The sequence below is a fragment of the Pinus tabuliformis genome, chromosome 8 (genome assembly GCF_031772625.1).
Source record: "Pinus tabuliformis cultivar Carrire ecotype Pingquan chromosome 8, CPIR1, whole genome shotgun sequence".
Taxonomy (NCBI): Eukaryota; Viridiplantae; Streptophyta; class Pinopsida; order Pinales; family Pinaceae; genus Pinus; species Pinus tabuliformis.
In genome coordinates this window covers 847,892,081-847,916,277 of record NC_142294.1, presented here as the reverse complement: position 1 = coordinate 847,916,277, position 24,197 = coordinate 847,892,081, and the positions used below count along the sequence as shown (strand labels likewise).

Sequence of the window (24,197 nt, the reverse complement as noted above, 5' to 3'; positions counted from 1 at the left end):
GTAGCAAGAGGTGTTGCAGAGTCAAAGTGATGGTTCAGTGGGTTGCAGCACTAGAGCACATTCCTCGCTAAGAGGGAGTGTTGATTTTTCTAGCATTGGATGCGCTCTTGCCTCGAGATTTTGCAGAGAGGCTAAGACACATGCATTCTCCAATACCAATAAATTGTTTGGGAAAATTCCACCTAGAGATGATTTAATTAAAATAATTAACTTTTTAAAATGGTTCCCTAAGTCTAAACTTAGGAAATATGGTTAATTAAAGGGTATTAATTAAATCAAGTGTGAATCTTCTAGAAAAAGATGAGGATCAATTCCCAGTTAATCTTAGCCCTTGATTATGTTTTAATCTTGGCCGTTGGTGCTCCAACGAGATATTATAAGGAGTTCGATGGGCACTTGGAGAACACACTTGTGCAGTTCGATTTTGCTGAGTCGATTTCTTGAGTAGTAGCTATGAGTTGTTGGAAGTGACTTAGTAAAGTTGAAGCAGTGAGAGAGGGGCAAGGATAGTAGACCGGAGGAGAGTTTTCCAGATCCGGGGAGTGCAAGGTAGAGAAGATAGAGAGAGGTTCAGAGGAGCAGCGTGGTGCCACACAGAAGCAACACAGAGCTTTAGAGGGAGTCCGAGATTCACTTGGGAAAGTCGAATTCCAGAGCTAGAAGCCGGGGTGTGAGGCCGGAGGGCCAGAGAATCGAAGTTCTAGTCAGTAGGAGATCAGAGGAGGAGGTGACGCAGAACCCAGAGACTGTGGCCAGGTTTACGTAGGCTGACGTAGAGGCTACATAGAGGCAGCTTGAGGCCATCCATCTAGAGCCTGGATCAGATTCAAATTGCCAGTGATAGTGTAAGATTTTTCTCACTATCTTCTTGTCAGTATTTCTCTGTATCAGATTGCCAATTTGGGCATCTAACGATTTGTACTTAGATTACTACTGCATAATAAATAAAACCCTTAGTTGTTGCATTGGTTTTCCCACATTGTGTTTTTTCGGGGACATTTGTCCAAAAACAACAGTGTATATGTGTGTGTTTATTTCTCTCCAGTGCAGTATTTAGTTTCCGCAGTATTTTATTTTGTGTAGGTTGCAGTGTATGTATTTCGATATTTGCTGTAGAAAACTGTAGGTAATTTGTTTAAAGGAATTTAACAAATAGGAGAAATATCATTAGTTTGCTGCAATAGGAATCGGCTCACCAATTTTTCACATCCTTCGGTGCCAAAATGAGGGTGAGGGCTCCATGAATGACGAACAAGGGGTTGGCCCCTTAATCTCTATGCAAATGATCATGTGGTGCTCCAAAGTGGATCTAGGGCACAAGTAATGGTCTCATGGGTCTCCTGATGAAGAATAAGTCTATAGACTACTGCAAATGAGGGCATGGAAGATGGTGCTTGCCCTCCCATGTCTCAAGGATGAGGCAAACCTCCTCTAGGCCTCGAATCAACTGTCAAACCCTGTATATACTGCTAAGCTGGCTGGGGGCACTGTTGGTCCAAGTGCATCATCTCACATATAATCTGGGGCAATGAACAAGCTACTGAAGGTGCTAAGGGCGCCCATAAGATGAGACAATGCTATATCACATGATGGAGCTCCATGGCTCTCAACGCATCCCTTACAAGTGTCAATATCATCCTCTGGTGGGCTTGGGCCCTAGTTAAGTTGCCCAACCCATGATGAAACCACCTGCCAATTACGCATAAGATCTAATACATCTCCTCACCTTCAGGTACAATAATTCATTAGTGCATCTAAGTGAATCAAGCTTGTTAGTCGAGGGCACAAATGAGACTTCATAATGGGTTTCCCTTCCAAATTTGGGGCCTTGAGCATGTAATGTTGTTACCTCCCTAAGTAGGAGTGGCTAATAAACAACCAGATTAGGTGTTTCTAGCCCCTAAAGGGAAAGAAGTGTCCAAGGCACATCCTTCAAGTGGTAGGTGTCACGTGGATAATGATGAGGTGGATCAGGGCACAAGGGTCTCAAGGCCAAATTCTGTGGGCTCAAGGGTGGTAATGATGAGGGATGCTCACATATTTGGGTGTATGAATGTAGGATGGAGCAATCGTGGTACATGAGTTACCCCGACCTTTGTTTTTCCACCCTTCTTCATTTGCATTTTGCCTTTTATTGATTTTTCTTTTATTATACTTCTTGGGGCTCCATGGGATGAGAGCATGATGTGTATAATATAAAAATGATTACCCCCTTAAGGTGGGGCAGTTCACAGCATACGAGGGGTTGGGACATGCATGGGTTCCTTAATGATGTAGGGGCACTCATGGGGGGGGCCTTAGGAACTAGGGTGTGGCCATAATGACAAGGGGTAGAACTCATGTTTGGCTTTTGCCCATGTGCTAAGTTTTATTTTCCCGACCATATTTTGCATTTTTTGGTATTATTTCCTTTTATATGTGGCCATGATATGCTTTTATCTTTTTTTTAGCTGCATCAACCTCCGGGGCATCGTTCCAGGCTTGACCCAGACACGTGGACAAAGGGAGGGGGAGTACCAGTGCCTTATGGACCTAGTGGTCACGTGGACCAAAGAGGGAAGATGATGAAATAGGGCATGTAATGTGCAAAGGGGAGTGAAAAATGTGGAATGGGAAAATGAGACCGCACTACTGAAATTTGGTTTTCCCAAGTAGTGCCCATCTTGAAGCTATAAGCCAGTAGGGGAGATCACACAGGACTAGGTTGAGGATTAACCCCCCATTTAAGGTGAGGGAACAAGACTATAGTTGAAACACTTCCTTCTTCCAAGTCACCCAATAATCCACACTGAAATGTGTCCAAGTAAAAACAACATAAGCACCTGATTGCACAATGAAAGACATACCTTTAAGATTGAATGACCCCTTTCAAACATATGCTCTTGACAGATGGGTGAGGGGACACATGACTGGCTCAGGGAGCAGAGACAATTGGCACAATATCAACAACACTGGTCACTGTCAAGGGCTATTGGCTGAAGACAAATCTAGGAGAAAAATTCTCCTATGGGGTTGTTACTGCTCAAACTAGCAGGGGTCCTATAGAGTAACTACTAGGTCAAAGGGCAACAATGGAGCGATAACCCACTATCACCTCAACCAAGGCTCCCTGCTCTTTACAGACTTTCACCAATAGGAGGAGAACCAATATGAGGAATCACGTGAATGAATAGGTCAATAAAAGGATGAAGGGTGATTCCCAAGGCCCATTCACAGGAGAGACTCAATAATATGGTTTTCTTGCTTGGAAAGCAAGGTGATAGGCTCTCTAGGAAAGGCTAGGAGGATTCTTGAGGCTAGGGTTTGGGAGTATATCTTGTCAAGAGGTTTCCTAGACCCGAGAATCCTTGTGGAGAATTGGCCTTTGTGTGATCTTTGTGGAATTAGAGTTGTAAGGTTGCGGGACCACACAAGACCAAGTGGACCTAGAATTAGGTCAAGGATGTGGAGTTGATCAGCCAAGGAGGGGCTTGACCTAATTATGGAAGAGAAGAGGACCAAAGGACAAATCTTCTTTTGAGAATTTAATGCAATGATCCAAATAAGGACACTAGCCAAGGGAAACCTAGGGAAAAAAAGGATTCTCAAGCTAGGGCTTGCTATATCTCAAGATCCCACCGTTAGAGAATTTCTTGAAATTTGGAGGGCCTCTAGAGAAAACCCTAGCGCAGGTATGGGAAAGAGATCGAACTTTTTTGATGGCTGCAATGGGAGAGAAGTGATGCCCTAAGTGACCTATGGAGGGTAGGCCTAGAAAGAGGAGAGGTGAGAGAAATGTTCTTTAAAGGTGATCACCTATGGAAGGATTAGTGCCTTATACTTTGGGAGAGATGGAGTCAAAGAGAACTTGGTGTTTGGAAAAGAATTACCTAATTAAGGAGGCCTTCAAGCAACTTCACATGGCATTAGGGCATGAGAGCAACTACTCAAGGTCTTTATACTTTGATATGCAATAATTGATGACTTGTCAAGATATATTTAACAACAATAACCTCTAGCAACATTCACCCATTCATATATGGCCCATGCAATGATGCAACGCTACAAAAGATCAAAATTTCCACAATTTCGCATAGAAAAGCAGTAAATTTCGGACTTGTATAGTGAAAATCCCAACAACATTTCATGTGAAAAAGTAAATACAAGAATAAGAATGAAAAGGATCACTTACATGTACAAATGAGTATATCCAATCATCATATTATGCCAATAATGAAGCTCCAAGACAAAATAAATATATCAAAACATCAAAATTCATCCATACAATCCAAACTCATCCTCCAAAAGGGAATGCGAAATTCTTAAGTAGCTACTAAATCCAATCCAAGTGATGATGATGAAAATGATTCGCCTCACTTGTATTTATACAATCACTAATGAGTTTGATTTGCCTAATTTGTCGTAATTGAGCCCCAAATAATAAAATAATGTGCGATAATAACATCCCTTGGTGACATACCCACCAAGATAGCTCAATAATAAGTCACTCAAGAGGGTAGAATGATGAATAAAGTGAGTTGTTGGGCCTTTGAGGAGGCCTAATGAAGTCCAAAGTGTGCCATGATGTGAGAATGGACCTCAAACATAGTGGATAAGGGGTTGGCCCTTTGTTTCCAAGCAAATCCATGTGGTGCCCCCAAGTGGGTGTGAGGGGCACAAGGACATCCTCATGGGTCTCCAAGTGGATCGAAAATGCCTGTAAACCATTTGTAAGGGCTAGGATGATGTCATAAGCCCTCATCTGGACCCGAATCATCTGCCAAGTGTATGGTGCAAGTGTGGAGCCGGCTGGGCATGGTGAACCAGGTGCATCATCCTCATCCAAAAGGTGGAACACGAGCAATCAATGAGTGGCTCTGGGGATCCATGAAGTAGTCTTTGCTATAGTGGAGGCCCATGGCTCTCAACACTCACCCTACAGGTGCCAATGTGGCCCTCTGGAGGGCTAGGACCCCGTATAGGGAGACCAAGACCCAAATGGAGACCCACCAAAAATCTTGCATAAGATCCAATGCATCCCCTTGCCCTCCAGTACAACAATCATTAGAATAATCAAGTAAAAGAGCTTACAAGTCATGGAATCAATGGGGCATTTCATGGTAGCATGCCCTTCCATAGTGGGCTTTGTCATGTACAAGTGTCTCCAAGCTCAATAAGGGGGTTAATGAAGGACCCTATTAGGTGGTTTCAACCTTTAAAGGGGGTGGCATGTCCATGGTGTAACCTTCAAGTGGTAGGTGGCAAATGATATAGTAATTGAACAAAGTGGGGATCATGGGAATCATCCAGACCACATGTCATGCTACAAGGGTATACAGTGATGGAAGCCCACACCTGGGTATATGAGTGTAGGAGGGAGAATATTGTGGTACATGAGTTACCCTGACCTTTGTTTTTCCACCCTTCTTCATATGCCTTTTGCCTTTGATTGATTTTTCTTCATAATTGCTTGGGGCTCCAGGGGATGAAAGCATGTTGTGTAATATATAGCAGTGGATACCCCCTTCAGATAGGGCAGTTCATTGCCCACCAAGGGTTGGGACAATCTTGGCTTCCTTAATGATGGAGGGGCTCATCTAGGGCCCATAGGAACCAAGGTGATGGCCATGGATAAGAGGTAGAGCTCATGTTTGGCTTTTTCCAACGTGCTAAATTTGTATGTCCCAACCATCTTTTGCATTTTGTGGTACGTTTCTTGTTGAGAGTTGATGCCATTTGATGCTACTGGATAGTTTACATATATATGGAGTTTCGATGCCACATTAACTATGCATCAGTGCCAATATATATATAGCAGAGAAGCAATGTAGATCGTTGCCATTCATACCATTCAAACTGACTATGTTGTAGAGGAACATGTCATTCGACCTGTGTATTTTTTTTAGCAATCCCATGAAACATTATCAAACTGACAGTGAATGAAGAAATAACATAAAGGATAGATGCTGAAGACAAGCTAAGACAAGAGTACACAAGGATGTGGCACAAGCCAGGGAAAAACCCCAAGATGGGGAAAACCCTATATCAATTCTTCTTATTATTAATATCGAATGTTCAATAGAGAGAGAGTACAATAACCAAAGTCAAAATGACTTTAATTGGTGAAGATCCAATATCTTAAACATGTGAGTGGCTCAAACTATAATACCAACATTCAATTAATTTGATATGAAGGTCTGGTTAGGGCAGCTTACTGTCCATTGTGATTTTATCCAGTTGAACCAAGGGTTATCCCTTCAAATGCGGCTTCACTGGCATGCATGAATATGATCTATGCTGGCCATTAGGACTGATATGAACCTATGAAAGGACTCTCGGTTCCCTTGATGTTGAAGATTGTACTAACTATGGTTCTGCCTGAGATGAATCATGGATACGACCTCATGAGGAGAGGTGTTATTTCTCATAAACAAGCCTAGAAAACACCGTACCATCTCGACTTGTTAAGATGCTACCAAACTTGGACTGGATGAATTTTCCCATACTTAAACTGCCCAGACCAGTGGCTGTCCTCCTTGGAAGGTCTTGGCCTTGATGCAGAGGAAAACCCAAAACAAAAACCCTCCTTCAACCTTCTACAAGAACTCGACTATCCAGACTTCTATCCAAGACAAATAGATGTATCTAATGAGGGAGCAAGTACCACAATATATACAATTCAGTGGAGGTCATGGGATGTGACCATTGGGCTTGATGAGCCAACATAAGGATGAGGCCGACCTTATAAATTTACTTGTGAGAGAACATAAATTCAAAAATCCACCTTCCGCTTGTCCAAATGAGACAATCTTTATATCGATTTTAGTCCTCTTGAAGAGAGGAATTCAATGCTACAATTTATCTCCCCATAGGAGCTGTCTGAAGTGAAATTTGGCCTTAGTTGCCAATTTTTAACACTAACTCACTTTTTCGTATGAAAAGCAGTTACTTTAATTAAAGTAACTTGCGAAGGTTAAAGGTCTTGGATGACTTCCACACATCTACACACTTAGACCTGTGTGGAAGTACCTGTTCGATGTTACTATCATCAACACTCCTTCTTAGTGAGGAAGGTACTTCTTAAAGAGCCACCAAGAACTGTTTTTCCTTATGATCTTGGCACAATGTCCCATGCATCATCCTTCACTATGGATTTCCTCCGAACCTCCTGGCCTATTGCCTCTTCTATGATGCCACTTGTTAATGCCATATAGTTCAAAAACTTCTTTAGAGCTTTGCTCTCCCTGAATGCGCTCTGAGAAGCCTCAACATAATCCTCAACATCCTTTAATGTCTACTCAAACCATCTAGGTCTACTGACATAATTGGAAGGAGCTATTGTATCTTCCCCCCCACTTGAAGGTTGACCCCTTGAATTGGAAATCTTTGAGCATTGTTCTCCCTTTATAACATTTTGCTCCTCGTCCTCTTTCATTATTGGTGGAAACTCATGAGACTTCCTAGATGCCAAGTTCTCATCAAACTTAACATCTCTCCTTACAACTGTCTTCCTTTGCATTGGTATGAAGGTCTTGTAAACTTTGGAGGTCTCACTGTATCCAACAAATATCCCTCTCTCCTCAAGGCTCCAACTTCATCCTCTTCTCCATAGGTGCATGGATGTATACTGGACAACCAAGGGTTCTCAAATGTACTATCTTTGGCTTCACCCCTATGAAAGCTTCCTTAAGAGAGTCTTGCCCCTCAATATCCTGTGAGGACTCCTATTCTGCATATAAACTGTTGTGTCACATGCCTCTGCCTAAAGTAACATAGGTAGATCTTGGTCATGTATGATTCCCTTGGCAAAACCGATGATAGACCAATTATTTCTCTTTGCAACCCCATTTTATTGAGGGTTGTATGTGACTCAACTTCGTCCTGACCCCTGCCTCCTTGTAGAAATCCTCGAAGCCATTGGAAGTGTACCCACTCCCATTTTTGGACCTTAAGACCTTGATCGTAATTCCTATTTGGTTATTCACGAGAACCTTAAACTTTGGAAATTGATCGCAAACCTCATCCTTGGTCTTCATGAATTAAATCCACATCTTCTTGGAGTAATCATCAATGAATGTCACATAGTACGATTCTCCTTATACTGATGCGACTGACATCGACCCACTCGCATCTGAATAAGTGAGATCCAAGATAACTTTGGATGACCTACTCTCACTACTTCGAAAAGTAGCCTTGGTGTTCTTTCCAAGTGCACATCCTCTGCACACGCACTGCTACTCAACATTGATGGGAGACCAGTGACAATCTCCCTCAAGATCAACAAAACCATAGAGTGCAAGTGTCCCATCCTCTTGTGCAATAGCTCACATAATTTGTCACTGTCATGTACCAATGCCTAAATAGGCTTACCTTCAACTTGTATAAATTGACCTCTCTAGCCCCATTGGCTATTGTTGTGTTAGGGCTAGAATCGTTGGAATGGCTGACCACATGCCCTTTCCCGAAGATGACTACAAATTCTCTATCCTTCATCATTGAGACTGAGGGCAAGTTATTCTTCAGTCCTGGTACATACAACATGTCCTTAGCTTCCAACAATCCTTCTGGCTCAAAATGAGACAAGATAGTTCCCTCCCCCTTCACTTCATACTTGGCATGCATCATCACCAAGCTCTACATGAATCCATGAGTCTTTCTCCATTAGAATACAAAACAACTGCCATGATTTTTTCATATGACATTATGCATAAGTGTCCAAGTACCATAGACTTTTGGTAATGGTGTTAGTAGAAAGATGGGAGACTGGTGAGAAGTCCTTTTCAAACTTTGCTGCCAACTAATCCAGCCGTGTCTCTGCTAATGCTGTTGTCTGCTGTGACTTCCCCTTCCCCTTCCCCTTCCCCGTCCCCTTATTCTTCTCTGGAGACTGTGATGCATAGTGCCCATTTTTATGGAAAAGAAACACTTGAGCTTGCTCAAGTTTTTCTTCTTCCCTGGCTATGAGTTTGACCCCTCATTATTACTCTTGGAACCCTTCCCTTTGCCCTTTTGGGCCTAACTGAGCTAGGTTCTCCTCTCCATTTCCCTGCTTATAAGCTTTAGACTCTTGTCAAGCCTCTTTATTAGATGCAATCATCCCAAAGCCTCTCCCAATTGGGAAGTTTCCCCCAAGCATAGATTCCCTTGACAAATGGCTCCCATGGCTTGGTGAAACCATTTAATGCCAATTTACAAGTTCTACGTCCTCCACTTTCTCCCCAATAGCTGCAAGTTGATCACGTATCTGTGTAATTCATGAAGTAGCTGGTAACGTTATCTGACCTTGACATTTGGATGGATCTGAGCTTGTTCCTCAAGGTCATCTTCCTGTTCATGTTGTCACTCTAGAACAAATCCACTAAATCCTTGATCATCCTCCGGTTGACTGCTTCTTTGCCCAGTGAGAGATCAGATGATCATTCATGACATCCATTATCACTTTCTGGGATATATTGTCCTCTTTTTCATGACTTGCCTTCATTGCTGCATTTGTTAGTGCAGGAACAACCTTTTGTATAATATTCCAAAGGTGATGCTCCTTCAAAAGCAAGGCTACCCTTACCTTCTAGGACAAGAGGTTAGATGCTCCATCCAACCTGTCTTCAAACTTGAGACTTGCTGCTGCCATTTCTAGATCTGATAAAAATCTGCCATGTGCTTATTCCTTCAAGTACCCACAAGAATAAAAATACTGCTGCTTTATAGCTCTGCTAAGATCTCCTTGTAGATCAAATAGATCTGCTACAAATTGCTGTGGAAGTATGTTTTGGTCCTTTAAAACACCCACATAAAATTTCGTCACTGCCAATCTACTTGATCAGTATGGTATCCCTCTTTCTGTTTGAAGTGTATGACCTCCACCAATCTTACTGTTCACTGCTTTACTGTGCAAACTCTGAAATCTGCCTCCCTCTTGGAGTGTAAGCTCTGATACTATGTACCCCAACAATAGGCAAAATATTTCCTAGTACTTTCTTGCTGTAAATTAAATTAAACTGTGGATTTACTGAATAAATTATGCAGTTGGGATTTTGACAGTAAATAACATAAAAGTTAGTGAAAGCAAAATGAGCCAATTTCACTCATGCACACCCAGAAATTTCAGCCCTTCAAATGTATTGTTCATTAAATAAACATCTTAGAATACAAGGCCCCCCTTATTGGGAAATTGGCCCAATGAGAAAAATACAAGCTACAACAACTTAGAAATTTTTACTGGGCACCCATACGTGCTGTATGCCCCTTTGAATTTCTGAATCAATCCCACTTGCAAATTTGCCCTCACAGACTGTTGTATGGCTTGTTGTACAACCTGTACAACTCGTATTGGAGATGGTTGTGCTTGTATGACCTGTTGTACTCCCACATGCACACTGTTGTATGGCCTATGGCCTTCTTTCTCTGCTACTCGTGTGGGATTTGCTGCTGTAGAAATCTTCTGTCCTAAAATTACTTACTATTGGGTTTCCTCCTCTCACTGCTACAAATCCTGTTGTTGTCTTTCATTAGACCTTGCAAACTTTGATGAAAGTCCTTCTTCACCCAATCATTGAGATGCTCACTATTTCAATGTGTCTTGTGCTCGTTGTTGTGTCTTCCTCCTTCGCCTAGCCTTGCTTTTATAAGTTTTAGTTATTGACTGAATCTATAACCCTAATCTTCAAAGCGATTGACGGTTGAGATTAGATCTCAAATTCAATTGAGATCAATGGTTGAGATTCATCTAATTCACCAATGCAAATAACCTTTGCATTTCATTAGGTTAACTCACTTTTTTTATAAAAAACATTTAATTTAATAAATCCTTTAATTAAAATAATTTGCTAAGGTTAAAGGTCTTGGATGACTTCCACATGTCTAGAAACTTAAACTTGTGTAGAAGTACGTTCGACGTTACTATCATCAACAAACATGTGATATGGATGTAAGAATGTATTAGGGTATTTGGAGTAGTTTCTACTATTCTTTGAGGAATTATTGTGTAACTTATAACTATGCCAAAAGGCACTTTCTGTTGAAGGAAATGTAACTAGGTTTGGTCTTCATAAATGTACTTTTGATATTTGTATTTATTCAAGAAAAGAAATATTATTTTTATAATATATGTCAATGAGTTTCTTGCTCATTGAAATAGGTCTAGCACATGTTAAAGTGCTATAGGTGAGTCAAATAGTCAAAAGAAAATGTTGAAGACCTTAAGGGCATGTTACACCATGTATATGTATGTATAAGAGTCAAAGAATATCCCTCCAAGCAAAGTCAAGTCTCCTTCAAAGCAAAGACACGTCCAAAGAAGCCATCTGAAGCAAAGATATCAAGTCGGTCTACAAACAGCAAGTCGGCCTTCAAGTCGGCCTAAAGGAGGGACAATCCTCTAGTGCAGCGTACAAGGTGAAGTCTAGGCCGAAGTTAAGAGAACTGTTTTCTAGGGTAGAAAACAGTCACACGTACGAGAAACAGAAGCATCCTTATGGTCATTACGGCAGCAAGATAACAGTCATATATATCTCTTGGTTTGGGCTAGTAACCTAGGCCTATAAGGCCTACTACTTAAGCAAAGAAGAGAGTATCTTAAGCGAAGGAGAAAGGAACAAAAGTGTAGAGGAGAACTCTCACACATGCGAGAAATTAGGGCTGCAGTGCTGCCATATCAAGTCTGCAACTACATCTTAAGAAAGGGCTCCGATGGAGGAAGGATAAAGTATTCTTCATATGTAAAGGAATCTACCAAGGAACAAAGAGGAATATCTCTTATAGAAGATACCTAACAAGGACTACTATCAATTGCTAGAAGAAGGACGAAGTGCCGGGAAGCTGCCGGAAGAAGGAAGACTAAGTGCTAGGGAACAAAGTGCAAGGAGAAAGGACTTGACTTGTGCTTGGAGGACATTCTAGTCAGGGGTCTAGGGTTTGGCATTGATCAATAAGAAGCTTCAATAAGAGAAAACTTACCAAAGGGTTTTCCTCTCAAGAGAAGAGAGATTTTGGCCCTGGCAGAGAGCCAACATTTTGTGTTCTTGTTGTTATGTTTTTTGGTAGCAATTTGATGAAGTACACACACATGCATTAATAAGAAGAAGAAGAAGATTAAGCTAACAAGAAAAGTAAAAAGACTTCACAAATTGTTATCAAGCAAAGAAGAATCTAACTACACCTAGTTGCCCTTGATTCGTCAACATAGTATCAGAGCTAAGGTGACACATCAAGGAAAGGGCACCTCAAGAACACTAATCAAGGAAGGACATCTACGCAAGTTTAAGCATCTAGCCAAGAAGTCTCAATCACTTCAAGGACAAGAAGGTCTACCATTTATCATTCATCAAGGACAACTACAAAGCAAGAAGAAGAGCCTTACACAAAGGCACCTACAAGAAGAAAAAATCAAAGTAGGACCCTACATCAAGCTACAAGTCATCAAGCAACTCTCATCATCAAGCAAGTTCACTTGGAGAAAGAAACTTGTTCACTTGGAGAAAGAAACTTAAAAAACATCAAGATCTAAGGAAGGCAAGCCATCAAGTCTTCAAGGAGAAAGAAAGTCTACTACATCTCAAAATCTATCAAGTAAGTATATATCCCCTTCTGAATATACATCAATGACTTTTTGCAAGGAAAGCAATAAATTGGTAGGTACTAATAACTTTCTTGCATGGAAGAAGAGGACTAATTTACTTCTCAAGGAGAATGAACTCCTAGAACACATCAAAGGGAATGTTACTATTCCTGGTAAGGAACAAACTCAAACCTTAGCCAAGTATAATAAGGATGAGACAAGAGCTCAAAGGATTCTAATAGAATCCTTCAAAGACTCTCTCATTCCTTATTTCTCCAAACTTGAAACATCAAAAGAAATCTAGTAGAGCTACTCTCGGTAACCACAACTAGAGAAGTGATATCTCTACGAAATGAATTGTACAAAATGAAGATATCAAAGGAAGTAATAGCTCCCTACTTCATGAAGATCTCTGAGATGAGGGATCAACTTCAAGAGTTAGGGGAAGTCATGTCTTACAGATAAATGACAACCATAGTACTCAATGCTCTACCTGAGGATTGGGGCAACTTCACATCAAGCATATATGCAAAGAAGGAAGCCACCCCACTAAGTGAAATGTGGTCTCTATGCAAGATAGAGGAAACAAGACTCAAAGCAAAGGAAGATGTGGGATCAAAGGAGCAAGCATTTGCTACCATGGCCAAGAGAAAAAGAAAATTTGGAAAATTTGGTCCACGAAGAACAAACAACAAAGATATGTCCAAAATCCAATGCTATGGATGCCAAGAATATGGACACTACAAAAGGAATTGTCCTAAACTAAAGAAGGACAACAACAACAAAAGAAAAAGGGAAGAAGCTCACATGACTCAAGAGGTGAAAGAAGAAGAAAAGAAGCAAAAGAAGGAAGATCCTCTAGATCTCTACTATGACTAAGTCAAACTCTTTACTTAAAGTCTTCTTTCAAAGTTTTGAGTAGTATAGGAGCATGTAGGAATAGAATAAAATTGCATGGCTAGAAACATCTTCTAGAATCTAGAAGCATGATGTACATAGAGTTCTAAATACTCATGTAGAAAGAGCATTTATAAATAAGAACAAAATGCATGGTTAGAAATATCTTCTAGAATATAGGAGCATGGTAGATATAGCTCAAGATATTCATGTAGAAGGAGCATACCTAGAATAGGACCTCATCCACAATGAAAGAAAATTGATCATGATTAAGAATCTTAGAAGACCTCCATCATCAAAAGGAAAGAAACATTTGCAGGGTAAGGGTCTTTAAGATCCTATGATGGAATCTTCAAAAGAAGATTCATAAACAAAAGCAGATGTCTCATTGGGAATCCCATTCATGGGATTCAAGAAAAGGATGATATGCAGGCAAGCTAAGATGAAGCAAGAAGGGCCACACCAAGGACAACCAAATGAAGCTAAGATGATCAAAGGAGAATCAAGATGAGGTATGTATGCATCAAAGTTTAGTCATGTTATCATATGTATATTATTGAGTCATGGGAATGGTTCTATGATATGATCAAGTAGAAAAGAATCTCTTTCACCAATGACATGCTCGAAGGCATGTACTACAATGCACTGAAGGTCAACAAAAGGAAAATACTCACATAAGGAGTATACGATTGCTGTCTAAGAAGCAAGTGAAAAAGGAATGCTAACTAGTCCTAGAAGCAAGCAATGGAGTGCTCCCACAAGGAGCATAAGGTGGTTAACTAATCTATCAAAGAAGAAGCAAGTGAAGAAAGAGATCAAGCATGTGAAGAACACCATGATCACAAAGAATCACTATCTGACAAAGATCCATTGAAGACATCTCCCGAAAGAAGGCAGGATAACTTTGGCCAAGAAAGGAAAAGATCAAAGGACCCTTGACACCTATGAAGGCCTTGGAGATATGAAAGGTGCAGATCTATGAAGGCCTTGGAGATATGAAAGGTGCAGATCTATGAAGGCCTTGGAGATATGAAAGGTGCAGATAACTGATTCTACTCTACAAAGATGTCATGATGAAGAAGCCATCCAACAAAAGCACCATTTAATGTTGAAGCAATATCAGGATGAAGTCATGAAGGACTACTAGATCAAAGCATGGGAACAAGGACTTGACTTGTGCTTGGAGGAAATTCTAGTCAGGGGTCTAGGGTTTGGCATTGATCAATAAGAGAAAACTTACCGAAGGGTTTTCCTCTCAAGAGAAGAGAGGTTTTGGCCCTGGCAAAGAGCCAACATCTTGTGTTCTTGTTGTTATGTTTTTTGGTAGCAGTTTGATGAAGTACACACATGCATTAATAATAATAAGAAGAAGATTAAGCTAACAAGAAAAGTAAAAGGACTTCACAAATTGCTATCAAGCAAAGAAGAATCTAACTACACCTAATTGCCCTTGATTCTTCAACATTTTCTACAATCAATATGAGGGTCCAGATGTGTAATTATTTCCGTGCTCAATATGGAATTGTCATGTGGTATTTAAAAATAATATTTTCAATGTCGGCCATAAATATAATATCTCAATGAGGTATAAATTAATTAAAAGTAGAAAATTTCTTATTCTGTTGATAGGTGCGTATGTGTAATTACTTCAACGTTTAATATGTAGTTGACATGTGACATTTTTTGTTTGTTTGCTAGGTTATGTGAGTCCTGAGATCACTAGCACGCCTAACTCTGAATCTATCATGCATCAAAAGAGATTAAATCCCTTGAGTTGCAAACCTTTTTTAGAGTGTAAAACTAAGGGAAAGGTTTGCACCTCGAGGGATTTGATCCCTCTCGATGCATGATAGACTTGGACTTAAGAAGGATCTATGCTAGTGATAAGAGAAAGTCATGTTACAAAGACACCTTATCATCCTCCTAATCACAAAAGACAATAGTTTAACTGATTTGTGTTTTAACCTTGCTTATAACAAGGATAATATTCAAATTGCATTTCAAAGAATATTAATTCTAGTACAATTCAGTGTCAAAATAGAAGTCATCTTGGGAATCACAATACAACAAGATCATCTTGGGAACCCTATAGACAGTTCCTTAAAGGATGCAATCAAGGTAGTCAAATCCTTTCACAATTTGACAATTCTGCTCAACTCTTTGAATATCATATTGTCTCATGTTTTCAACCTCAAGAATAAAGTATTATGACAAGTATTTTTGGCTAGAACGAAGACAATCTTTTCCATAAATGCTTTGAGGATAAAGCATCTTCAAATGGATAGGTAGTGTAATAAACACAAAATATAAAAACAAATATGAATACTATTAATAAATGTAATAATAGCCGATCATGGGTGGTCCAAGTGGTTGGTACTCATGGTGATAATGTCACCCAACTCAGTGCAAATCCTGGCTAACCTTGCTCAATATGGTTTGCGGGCTATCATATTGGGCCAGGGGGGTCTTTCTTCGTAGCTACCCTATGTGATCCTTGGTGGCAGTAATGATTGTATGTTTTAGTTGTCGATTTCTCCCAAGTAATAAATAATCATAATAAAAGTAAAAGACATAACCTAACTAAGGGACATGACCATTCACCATCCTGATGACACAACACTTTCAAATACTTAGAAAAATCATATTTATTACTATTAAAAGATAGAAGATGATTACAATTTGTGGGAGGCCCCTGGCTTTACACTGCATTGGGTGCCTCTTGGTGAATGGGCATGATCTTTGTTCATGCCCTTTGCCTAATAACTACTAATTAATTAATGTTTGACATAACACTGTCTTCCTCCCAAAAAAATGCTTTGTCCTCAAAGCATACACAACGATGGATGTTATTGACGAAATGCTTCAGTGTCCCAAGAAGCTTCTTCTTCTGGTAAGTCTTTCCACTTGATCAAGTATTCCTTGATTACACGAGATCGAAGCTTCTTTTCCCTGGTGGATATGATACCTTCTGGTTCTAAAATGACCCTTCCTTCATCATCTAAGGACGAAAGCATTGTTTGTGCTGATTCATGGTCGCCCAGTGCCCTTTTAAGGCAGGATACATGGAAGACATTGTGAACTTGACTTTTATCCAGAAGGCTTAAGCTATATGCAACTTGGCTGATCTTTTTATTGATCTAATATGGTCCATAGAACTTCGGTGCCAATTATTTTTCCCTTTTTGTTTCAAGGACAACTATTTGTATGTCTGGAGCTTGACAAATACCCATTATCCGACTTCAAATTCTCTTTCGGTTCTTTTTTGGTATGCTTGTTGCTTCATACAATGTCTTGCATTATTTAAATTTTCTTTGTAAAATTTTATAACTATGTGCTGGATGTTATAAAACAGTGGCTGGACGGACACAGTGTGGTGGACGAACATTAGGGAACGAGGCCAAATGTTATGACCAATAAGAGAACGCGGTGGAAGGGTGGGGGCACAGGTGGACGAAGGTGAAGACAGGGGCAGACACAACAACCGACAGAGATATTGGGAGGACGTGTGGGGGCGACGACTGGTCGGGTGCGGCGGTAATATACGATGCGTGGAAAAGCTGGCACAGTGGCATAGTTGGACGACAGAAGAATAGGATGCGGGAGCACGACAATGGAGTCGAATGCAAGGGCACAATTGATGAAGTGACCCGACTTGACTGTTACTGTTTGTGCTGGAGTCAAATGGGGGGTCGTATGAGTGAAGGGGGACGAATGAAAAAGGGACGGACAGAGAATTCCAGGGAGAATCAACCGCTCTGATACCAGATGACACAACACTTTCAAATAGTCAGAAAAATCATATCTATTATTATTAAATGATAGAAGATGATTACAATTTGTGGGAGGCCCATGGATTTATACTGCCTTGGGTGCCTCTTGGTGAATGGGCATGATCTTTGATCATGCCCTTTTCCTAATAACTACTAATTAATTAATTTTTTACATAACACCTAACCAATGAATGTGTATATGTATATACCCATATGGCATTTTATCATTCATTCAATTTTATCTTAACTTATTCATTTTTATATATTATTTATTTTATATGAATTTTACCAATGAATGTGTATATGTATATACCCATATGGCATTTTATCATTCATTCAATTTTATCTTAACTTATTCATTTTTATATATTATTTATTTTATATGAATTTTAATTATTTGTCCTTCTTGTCACAGGAGTTGATACTGAACTGATCTGTCTTTTAAAATTTCTGAGAACAAGGAAAATATTCAAACTACATTTCAAAGAATATTAATTCTAGTACAATTTGGTTCCAAACTAAAAGTCATGTTGGGAATCACATTACAAGATGACCATCTTGGGAACTGCATAAACACAGTTCCTCAAAGTATTGAATTAGAGTGGGCAAACCCTTTAACAATTTGAAAATTCTATTCAACTCTTCAAATATCATATTATCTCATGTGTTCAACCTCAATAATAAAGAATTATGACAAGTATCATAAGCTAGAACGAAGACATGGTCTTTTCCATATTTGCTTTAAGGACAAAACATCTTTGAATGGATAGGCAACGTAATAAATGTAAAATATATAAATGAATATGGATAGTAATAATGATGACTATAACAATAATAATAAAAACTAGAAGGCATAACCTAAGGCACATGACCGTTCACTATTGTAATTAGTGAATACGTATAACTATAAGTATACTGTCACATGACATTATATCATTCATTCAATTTTATCTTATCTTTAATTAATTTTATATATTATATGTCCTATATAGATTTTAATTATTTGTCCTAGATGGACTTTGTTCATTTCAACTCTATGGGTAAAAATTATTTTTACTGATTTGGTGTTTTTATTTTTGCAAATTTTTATTTGGATACTAAGCTAAGCATGCTTTTCTTTTATGTTGGTAAGAGTTTCTTATTTGTATTGCATTATTCCTTTGTTGCAGACACAAGCAAAAATATGGATAGAACAAGTTTTAGAGAAAAGATTTCATGATGAGGACACTCTTGTAGATTTACTTGCTGATGGAGAAATTCTGTAAGTTACAATCAGAATGCCTACTTTTCTGTTCTTAACTTGACGAAATAAATTACCAAACTTAATAGTTATATGAAAGGTGGTTAAAATTCGTTGATATCTGACATGTATGCATGCATGTATATGTATACTACAACAGTCAAAGCCTGATAATCATTGGACTAAAAGACTAAGAAGTAGAACGAACTTGTTTTGGTGGAAAATGCATGTTTTAATGAGCTTCTGTCGTTGATCCACCTTGCCAACCTCCCTCTTCCCTCGAATGCTCTAAACGATTCTACTCTGACATTGGAATGCTGGTAATTTGCAGTATAAAATTAAAACGTCCATTCTTTGAGTGTTACGATCTGAAAAGTTACACTTTTCATGTTTTCTGACAGAATACTTTTCAAATAATCATGTCATTATTGTCATCACATCGAGGTATCCAGTCACTGTCTTCCAACAGATGTTGATTATATTTGCTAGTTGTATAGCACTGATATCTCTATGATTGGCTTTGTCCTACAAGGGATATAGAATAACTAATAATTTAGTGGCATTGAATACAAGCACCACGTTGTTAGTGTGGTTGCAAATGGAACTGACGAAAGTTTTTCACATTTGTAGAATCAATAATTTATTCTCTTATTCTTGTTACTTGACTTTCCATGATTTCCCCTCAGCTTTCTAAAAATGAAAAATAGAAATGACAAAAAGAAGTAACTGAGGAGGAAACATGCAATAATATAAGAAGGAACCTATAGCATGGAGGAGAGCAGGTTGCCATTCATGGAGCTTGGTAGTTGTTTTAGAGAAATACTTGCAAATCTCTCTGCAACTTGAGATGTGTCTGTTAACTAATCTGAAACTGCTGAGTTCTATACTGTTTCCCGATTACATTTACAATTATATTCCATTAATCTGAATTTGACAAGTTTTTTAGAGTGTCAAAATACATACTGTTCTTTAAAAGAAAAAACATGCTAGACCAGTAAAAGAAAAGTGAGTAATACAAACTACATACATTAATGCTACCGTTTCTGATAATGTTCTGGTATCATTTTGTTTTGGTTCCTAGCAACATCTGCTTATACCATTCTTAAATATCCAATCCTTTTAGACTTACCCTACTTTTGACTGGTGATCTCATCAATGAACTCTTTGATTGTGTGCTCAGAATCAGCACATGTTTATGTTTTCAATAGATTATTACTCACTTGTATTATCTTTCTTTCCAGGTTCAAAATATCTAAAATAATTAGTGAATTGATGCGAACGAGATTTGGTGCAAAAATTGATTCTCCGGATACATTCCCGGAAGCAGCTGCTTTTGCAAAGCATGGTGGGAAATATTTACCTTATTCAAATGTTGATGCCTTTCTGAAGGTAGTATCATTCAACTTTAAAGTTTAGGATTTAGCTTTTTGTTTCTTTACCATCATTTATATACTCAGTGTTACTCTTTCTTAAACTGGACAGTTATAAATCCGGGAATAGAGGTGCACCATAACAGTAATTTAAGTCTGGTATTCTAAAAGCATGCATCACAATAATCATGATGAATAAGCATAGCATATTAAGTCTTTGCGACAGATGCATAAACCAGGTAAGGTTCTTGGAAAAAGAAACCAAAAGGCATGTCCATTTACAAATAACGTAAAAATGGTTGTCAGCATATTTCTTATTGTGGCTACACTCCTAGGCTGTAGTAATTTCTATGGTTGTATACTCTATTCCTAGGGAGGGAAGAAAGCAGGACAGCTAAGGAGCTCTAGAATGAGTACCAAGTTACCAACCTCAACCTCAGGATATTTCTTTCACGGAAATACTTTCAAGGAGACCTTCTTCTTACTCTAGTCCTAGGGAGGGAAGAAAGCAGTACAGCTAAGGAGCTCTAAAATGAGTACCAACCTCAACCTCAACATATTTCTTTCACAGAAAAACCTTCAAGGCGGCCTTCTTCTCTTATTATATTATATATATAAAAGGGAGGAATGCTGGTTCTAAGTTGTCCGAAAAGGGGCTAAAGTGCTAAATTGCTAATGTATTTCCAGAAAGTTGAAACTAAGCGTCCGAGATTATATAAAATCCTCTAAGATGTTAATTGGTGAAAGTACAGCATGAGCCCTGAATTTATTTCTTTTCTCAATTTCATTACCTGTTGTGTTGAGAGGAAGTCCTCCCTATGGTAGAGTTTTTCATCTGTGCATTATATTATAAAAACAAGTTCAAATCATACAATTGATGGGTCTACAGTTTGCTTTGTGTTGTTTCAGAACATATCTAGAAACTTCTCTGATTCTATTATATTTTTAGAAACGGGTCTTTGTAATTTTCTTTTTAGGGTACCGGTTTTTATTGTGTTCATTAATCAAGTTCAGTGAACTGTTTTACAACAGGTCTGTCAGAAGTTGGGATTAACGGGTATAGATCTATTCTCTCCACCCGATGTTGTTGAGAAGAGGGACATCCGAAGTGTTTGTCTATGCATTCGTGCACTTTCAAAGAAAGCCCGGTCAAGGCATTTAGATGTAAGAGTTCTTAAAATTAAGAGATCGTACTTGCTCTTTTTGTTTGGGAAAAGTTAATACTGTTATCAGGTTAGATTATTTGAACAGATTGCTGAACTTAAAACTATTGCTTGTGGTAGGTGCCTGATTTTGATATCGTCACTCATGGCTTATCCATGCCTACAGACATGGTGGATAGTATTCGAAAATACTTAGAGACGGTGGGGTATGCCGTGTCTGGCAAAAGTGAATACAGCCCTGGTTCAGGCTCAAATGGACCATTGGGAAATGTGAGATTAAATAAACTTACAATTATAGTCATGATAGTTCAGAATCCACTTGCAGGAAGGCTATGAAGTTTATTGAGCTTAATTACCTAGACAAGTTTATTTAATGTTATATTTTCTCTTCAAGTTCTTGCTATAATCTCTATTTCTGACTATTGTCAATTGTTGCAATAGAACAATGAACCATTCTTCACAGGATCATTTGAACTATCACCCGAGGACCCTGATGAAGCAGAAAGTAAGCTAAAATCACCAGATTTTGGAAGCCCAGGTTCTCTTTTAGAAGGAAATGCTGGTTTAAATTCAGACATTTATTCAACATCTCCAAGAAGTCCAAATAGAAGTGAAGATTGGTCTTCCCAAAGTTCGGCAATGAGTGCTTCACCTATGAGGAATTCGCTTGCTGAACTCAACATTTCTTTGGCTCCAAAAGATATTGATGAGAAAAGTTCTAATGAAGAATGTCGCATCGGGCATACTTTCGTAACAGATGCCGGTAATGAATACACAGTGAAACCAGTCCCATCCAGCTCTAATGGACATGCCTCTGACAGCATTCATGAAGAGCTGATTAACACATCTCTTCTTTCTAATTCACCAGTTAATTCTTCCGCTCATAAAGGAGATAACGTTGATGTTGACAATGTGGACAAATACACGAACATAGGGCCTTTAAAAGATAAACATGTCAGTGGAAAATTTAATGACAGCCCTAAACTTACTGGCACAGGCATGGCGGACATTGTTAATGAATTCACGGGGAACTCAGTACCTTGCATCTCTGATAAACATGCTAGTAACGGTGCTTGTGAGGAATGTGCGAATTCTTCCTCTGTGTCAGTCTGCCATGGTTTTGAGCAAGCAGGAAAAACTGATGTGGTGGTGAGTTGCCCCACAACTGTATCAGAATTAGATAGTTTGGATGTTGGCTCTAAAAAGCCATTGAAATTAGGCTGTGTGAATGCTGACTGCACAGATATTTTACAAGTAGATAGTGTTGACATTGATCGTATAATTGTGTCAAATGTAAATGATGATGATTATTACATGAACGAACCAATGACAGGTAGTGTGGACATGAATTTTGTTAATCAGGAAAAGTCAGGTTTTGTGGATACCGACAGTGGTTACATGCCAGAAGGAGATATTGTTGACATGGCGACCGTAAATATGCCGAAAGCAGATAGTGTGGATATCAACTGTGCAAATATGCTGGAAGAAGATAGTGTGGTCAATTCTATGAATGGGTTAGAAGCAGATAGTGTTGATGTTGACTGCACAAATGTGCCGAAACCAGAGACTGTTGGTGTTCACGTTTCTCCAAATTCAAAGAAAGCATATGGTATCAAGCTTGGCCGGCCAAATTTGCCAGAGGCACATGGTCTGGAGGTTGGTATGTCAGACGTGACAAAAGGAGATAGCATGGATACTGATTCCCTGTATATCAGGCAATCTGAAACTGTAGATGAAGACCATGCGTTGAACGCCAATGAATCTTTAAATCGACTTCTTCACTTGAAGGAAGATTCTGGCCCTGTTGACAATGAAGAAAATCAGTGTGAAATTGTAATGCATCACCTCAACATTTTCTAAAAGTTTTCAGTTCTCCAAGCCATATGATATTTCCTTTACTACATTCTAACTTTTCATTTAACTGCTTAGAAGCAGAAACATTAAATAAAATAGCATATTGCAAAATACTTACTTTCAAATTTCCCCTGGCTCTTATCTAATGTTCCAGGAAAAAATAATCCCTAGAAAAGATGAATCAGTGGAAAAGCTGACAACTTGTAGGCATAACAGGAGAAGGCTATGGATGCCATTTCTTGCTGGCGGCCTTGCAGTCCTTGGGACAGCGATCACAATAATGCGGGCCAGGTATAGATCCTAAACGCAGCATATCAAGAACACAAATGAAAATTAATTGCTTTTTAATTTGCTTAAGCATTTTTAAATTAGCCTTTTATCAGTTATATCATTGCAGTAGAGAAAAATGGCTTTTAAGCTATTTTGAAATTTTCACATGGCAACAGTATTCTTCTAACTTTAGTCTTCTGTTTGATCACTAGCAGGATACCCAAAGATGTTGAGGTTAAGAAAGGTGATACATTGTCACAAATATCCAAACGAGTTGGCAAGTCAAGTTGGAAGGAGTTGGTTCTACTAAACCCTGAAATAAATAATCCTGATTTGATTTATCCCGGGGACAGGTTGAAATTGAAATGAGATATAGCTCAGAGTACCTATTTTATATTTTGTATCTTACAGATTTTCTCTTTCTGAGAATCTCTTGCATTACACCTTGTATTTGTTAGTTCTATGCTAAATAGCTCCAACTGGCTAACAAAATTAATAGGTGCACTGGGAAATTGTAGGTTGCCGAACCTATTCTCCCTTTATCGGGTTGTATTTCTTTCTATAATCTATGACCTGTTGGTTAAATTATTCTTGTAACGAATATGGAAAGCAATGTAGCTAAATTTTTCTTTCAGCTGGACATTCTTCAAATGCACTAAGAAACAATGATTTAAATGCCTTGTGCATTATAGTTCTATGAAGCTCATCAAAATGGTGTTATGATCATTGCTTATGCAGAAATGACCTTTGATTCAGAGTTTATCTTGCTCTACTAAGGAAAGTAAGATAAGCAATTTTGTTTCAACTTTTATCAGGACATATTTCAATGTACTAATGATGATTGGGTTCAGAGGCACTTTCCATATCCCACTACATGGTAGATATACAATTCCTTGTATGTTTCATGTGAAGTTGACAGTTAAAAATAATAATATAACATATTATATCTAACCAAATTAAAATTATCAATATCTTGCATGAAGAGGATATTGACCAATTGAGAAATGAACTGATCCAAGTACAGGGGAGATGTGCAATTCCTTGTGTCTAATATAGAGAGATGTGCAATTCCTTGTCTCTAATATAGAGTTGACAAATAAA

The 24,197-nt window shown here is 38.8% G+C and overlaps 1 protein-coding gene across 3 annotated transcripts in view; it reads left to right on the top strand.

Annotated features, from left to right (window-relative positions):
* Positions 1 to 23,730, top strand: part of LOC149238228 (uncharacterized) — a 62,739-nt gene extending 39,009 nt beyond the window's left edge. The window contains exons 2-9 of one of the 3 annotated variants that reach the window (XM_089372959.1): positions 18,369 to 18,460; positions 19,681 to 19,828; positions 20,842 to 20,973; positions 21,093 to 21,242; positions 21,414 to 22,121; positions 22,335 to 22,805; positions 22,981 to 23,117; positions 23,309 to 23,730. In XM_089372959.1, the coding sequence (XP_089229085.1) occupies positions 18,369 to 18,460; positions 19,681 to 19,828; positions 20,842 to 20,973; positions 21,093 to 21,242; positions 21,414 to 22,121; positions 22,335 to 22,805; positions 22,981 to 23,117; positions 23,309 to 23,465 (1,995 nt within the window). In that variant the 3' untranslated portion in view covers positions 23,466 to 23,730. Of the gene's footprint in view, positions 1 to 18,368; positions 18,461 to 19,680; positions 19,829 to 20,841; positions 20,974 to 21,092; positions 21,243 to 21,413; positions 22,806 to 22,980; positions 23,118 to 23,308 lie in introns of all 3 variants that reach the window. The other 2 variants (XM_089372957.1, XM_089372958.1) reach the window with 2 other exon arrangements.
* The last annotated feature ends 467 nt before the right edge of the window (positions 23,731 to 24,197 follow it).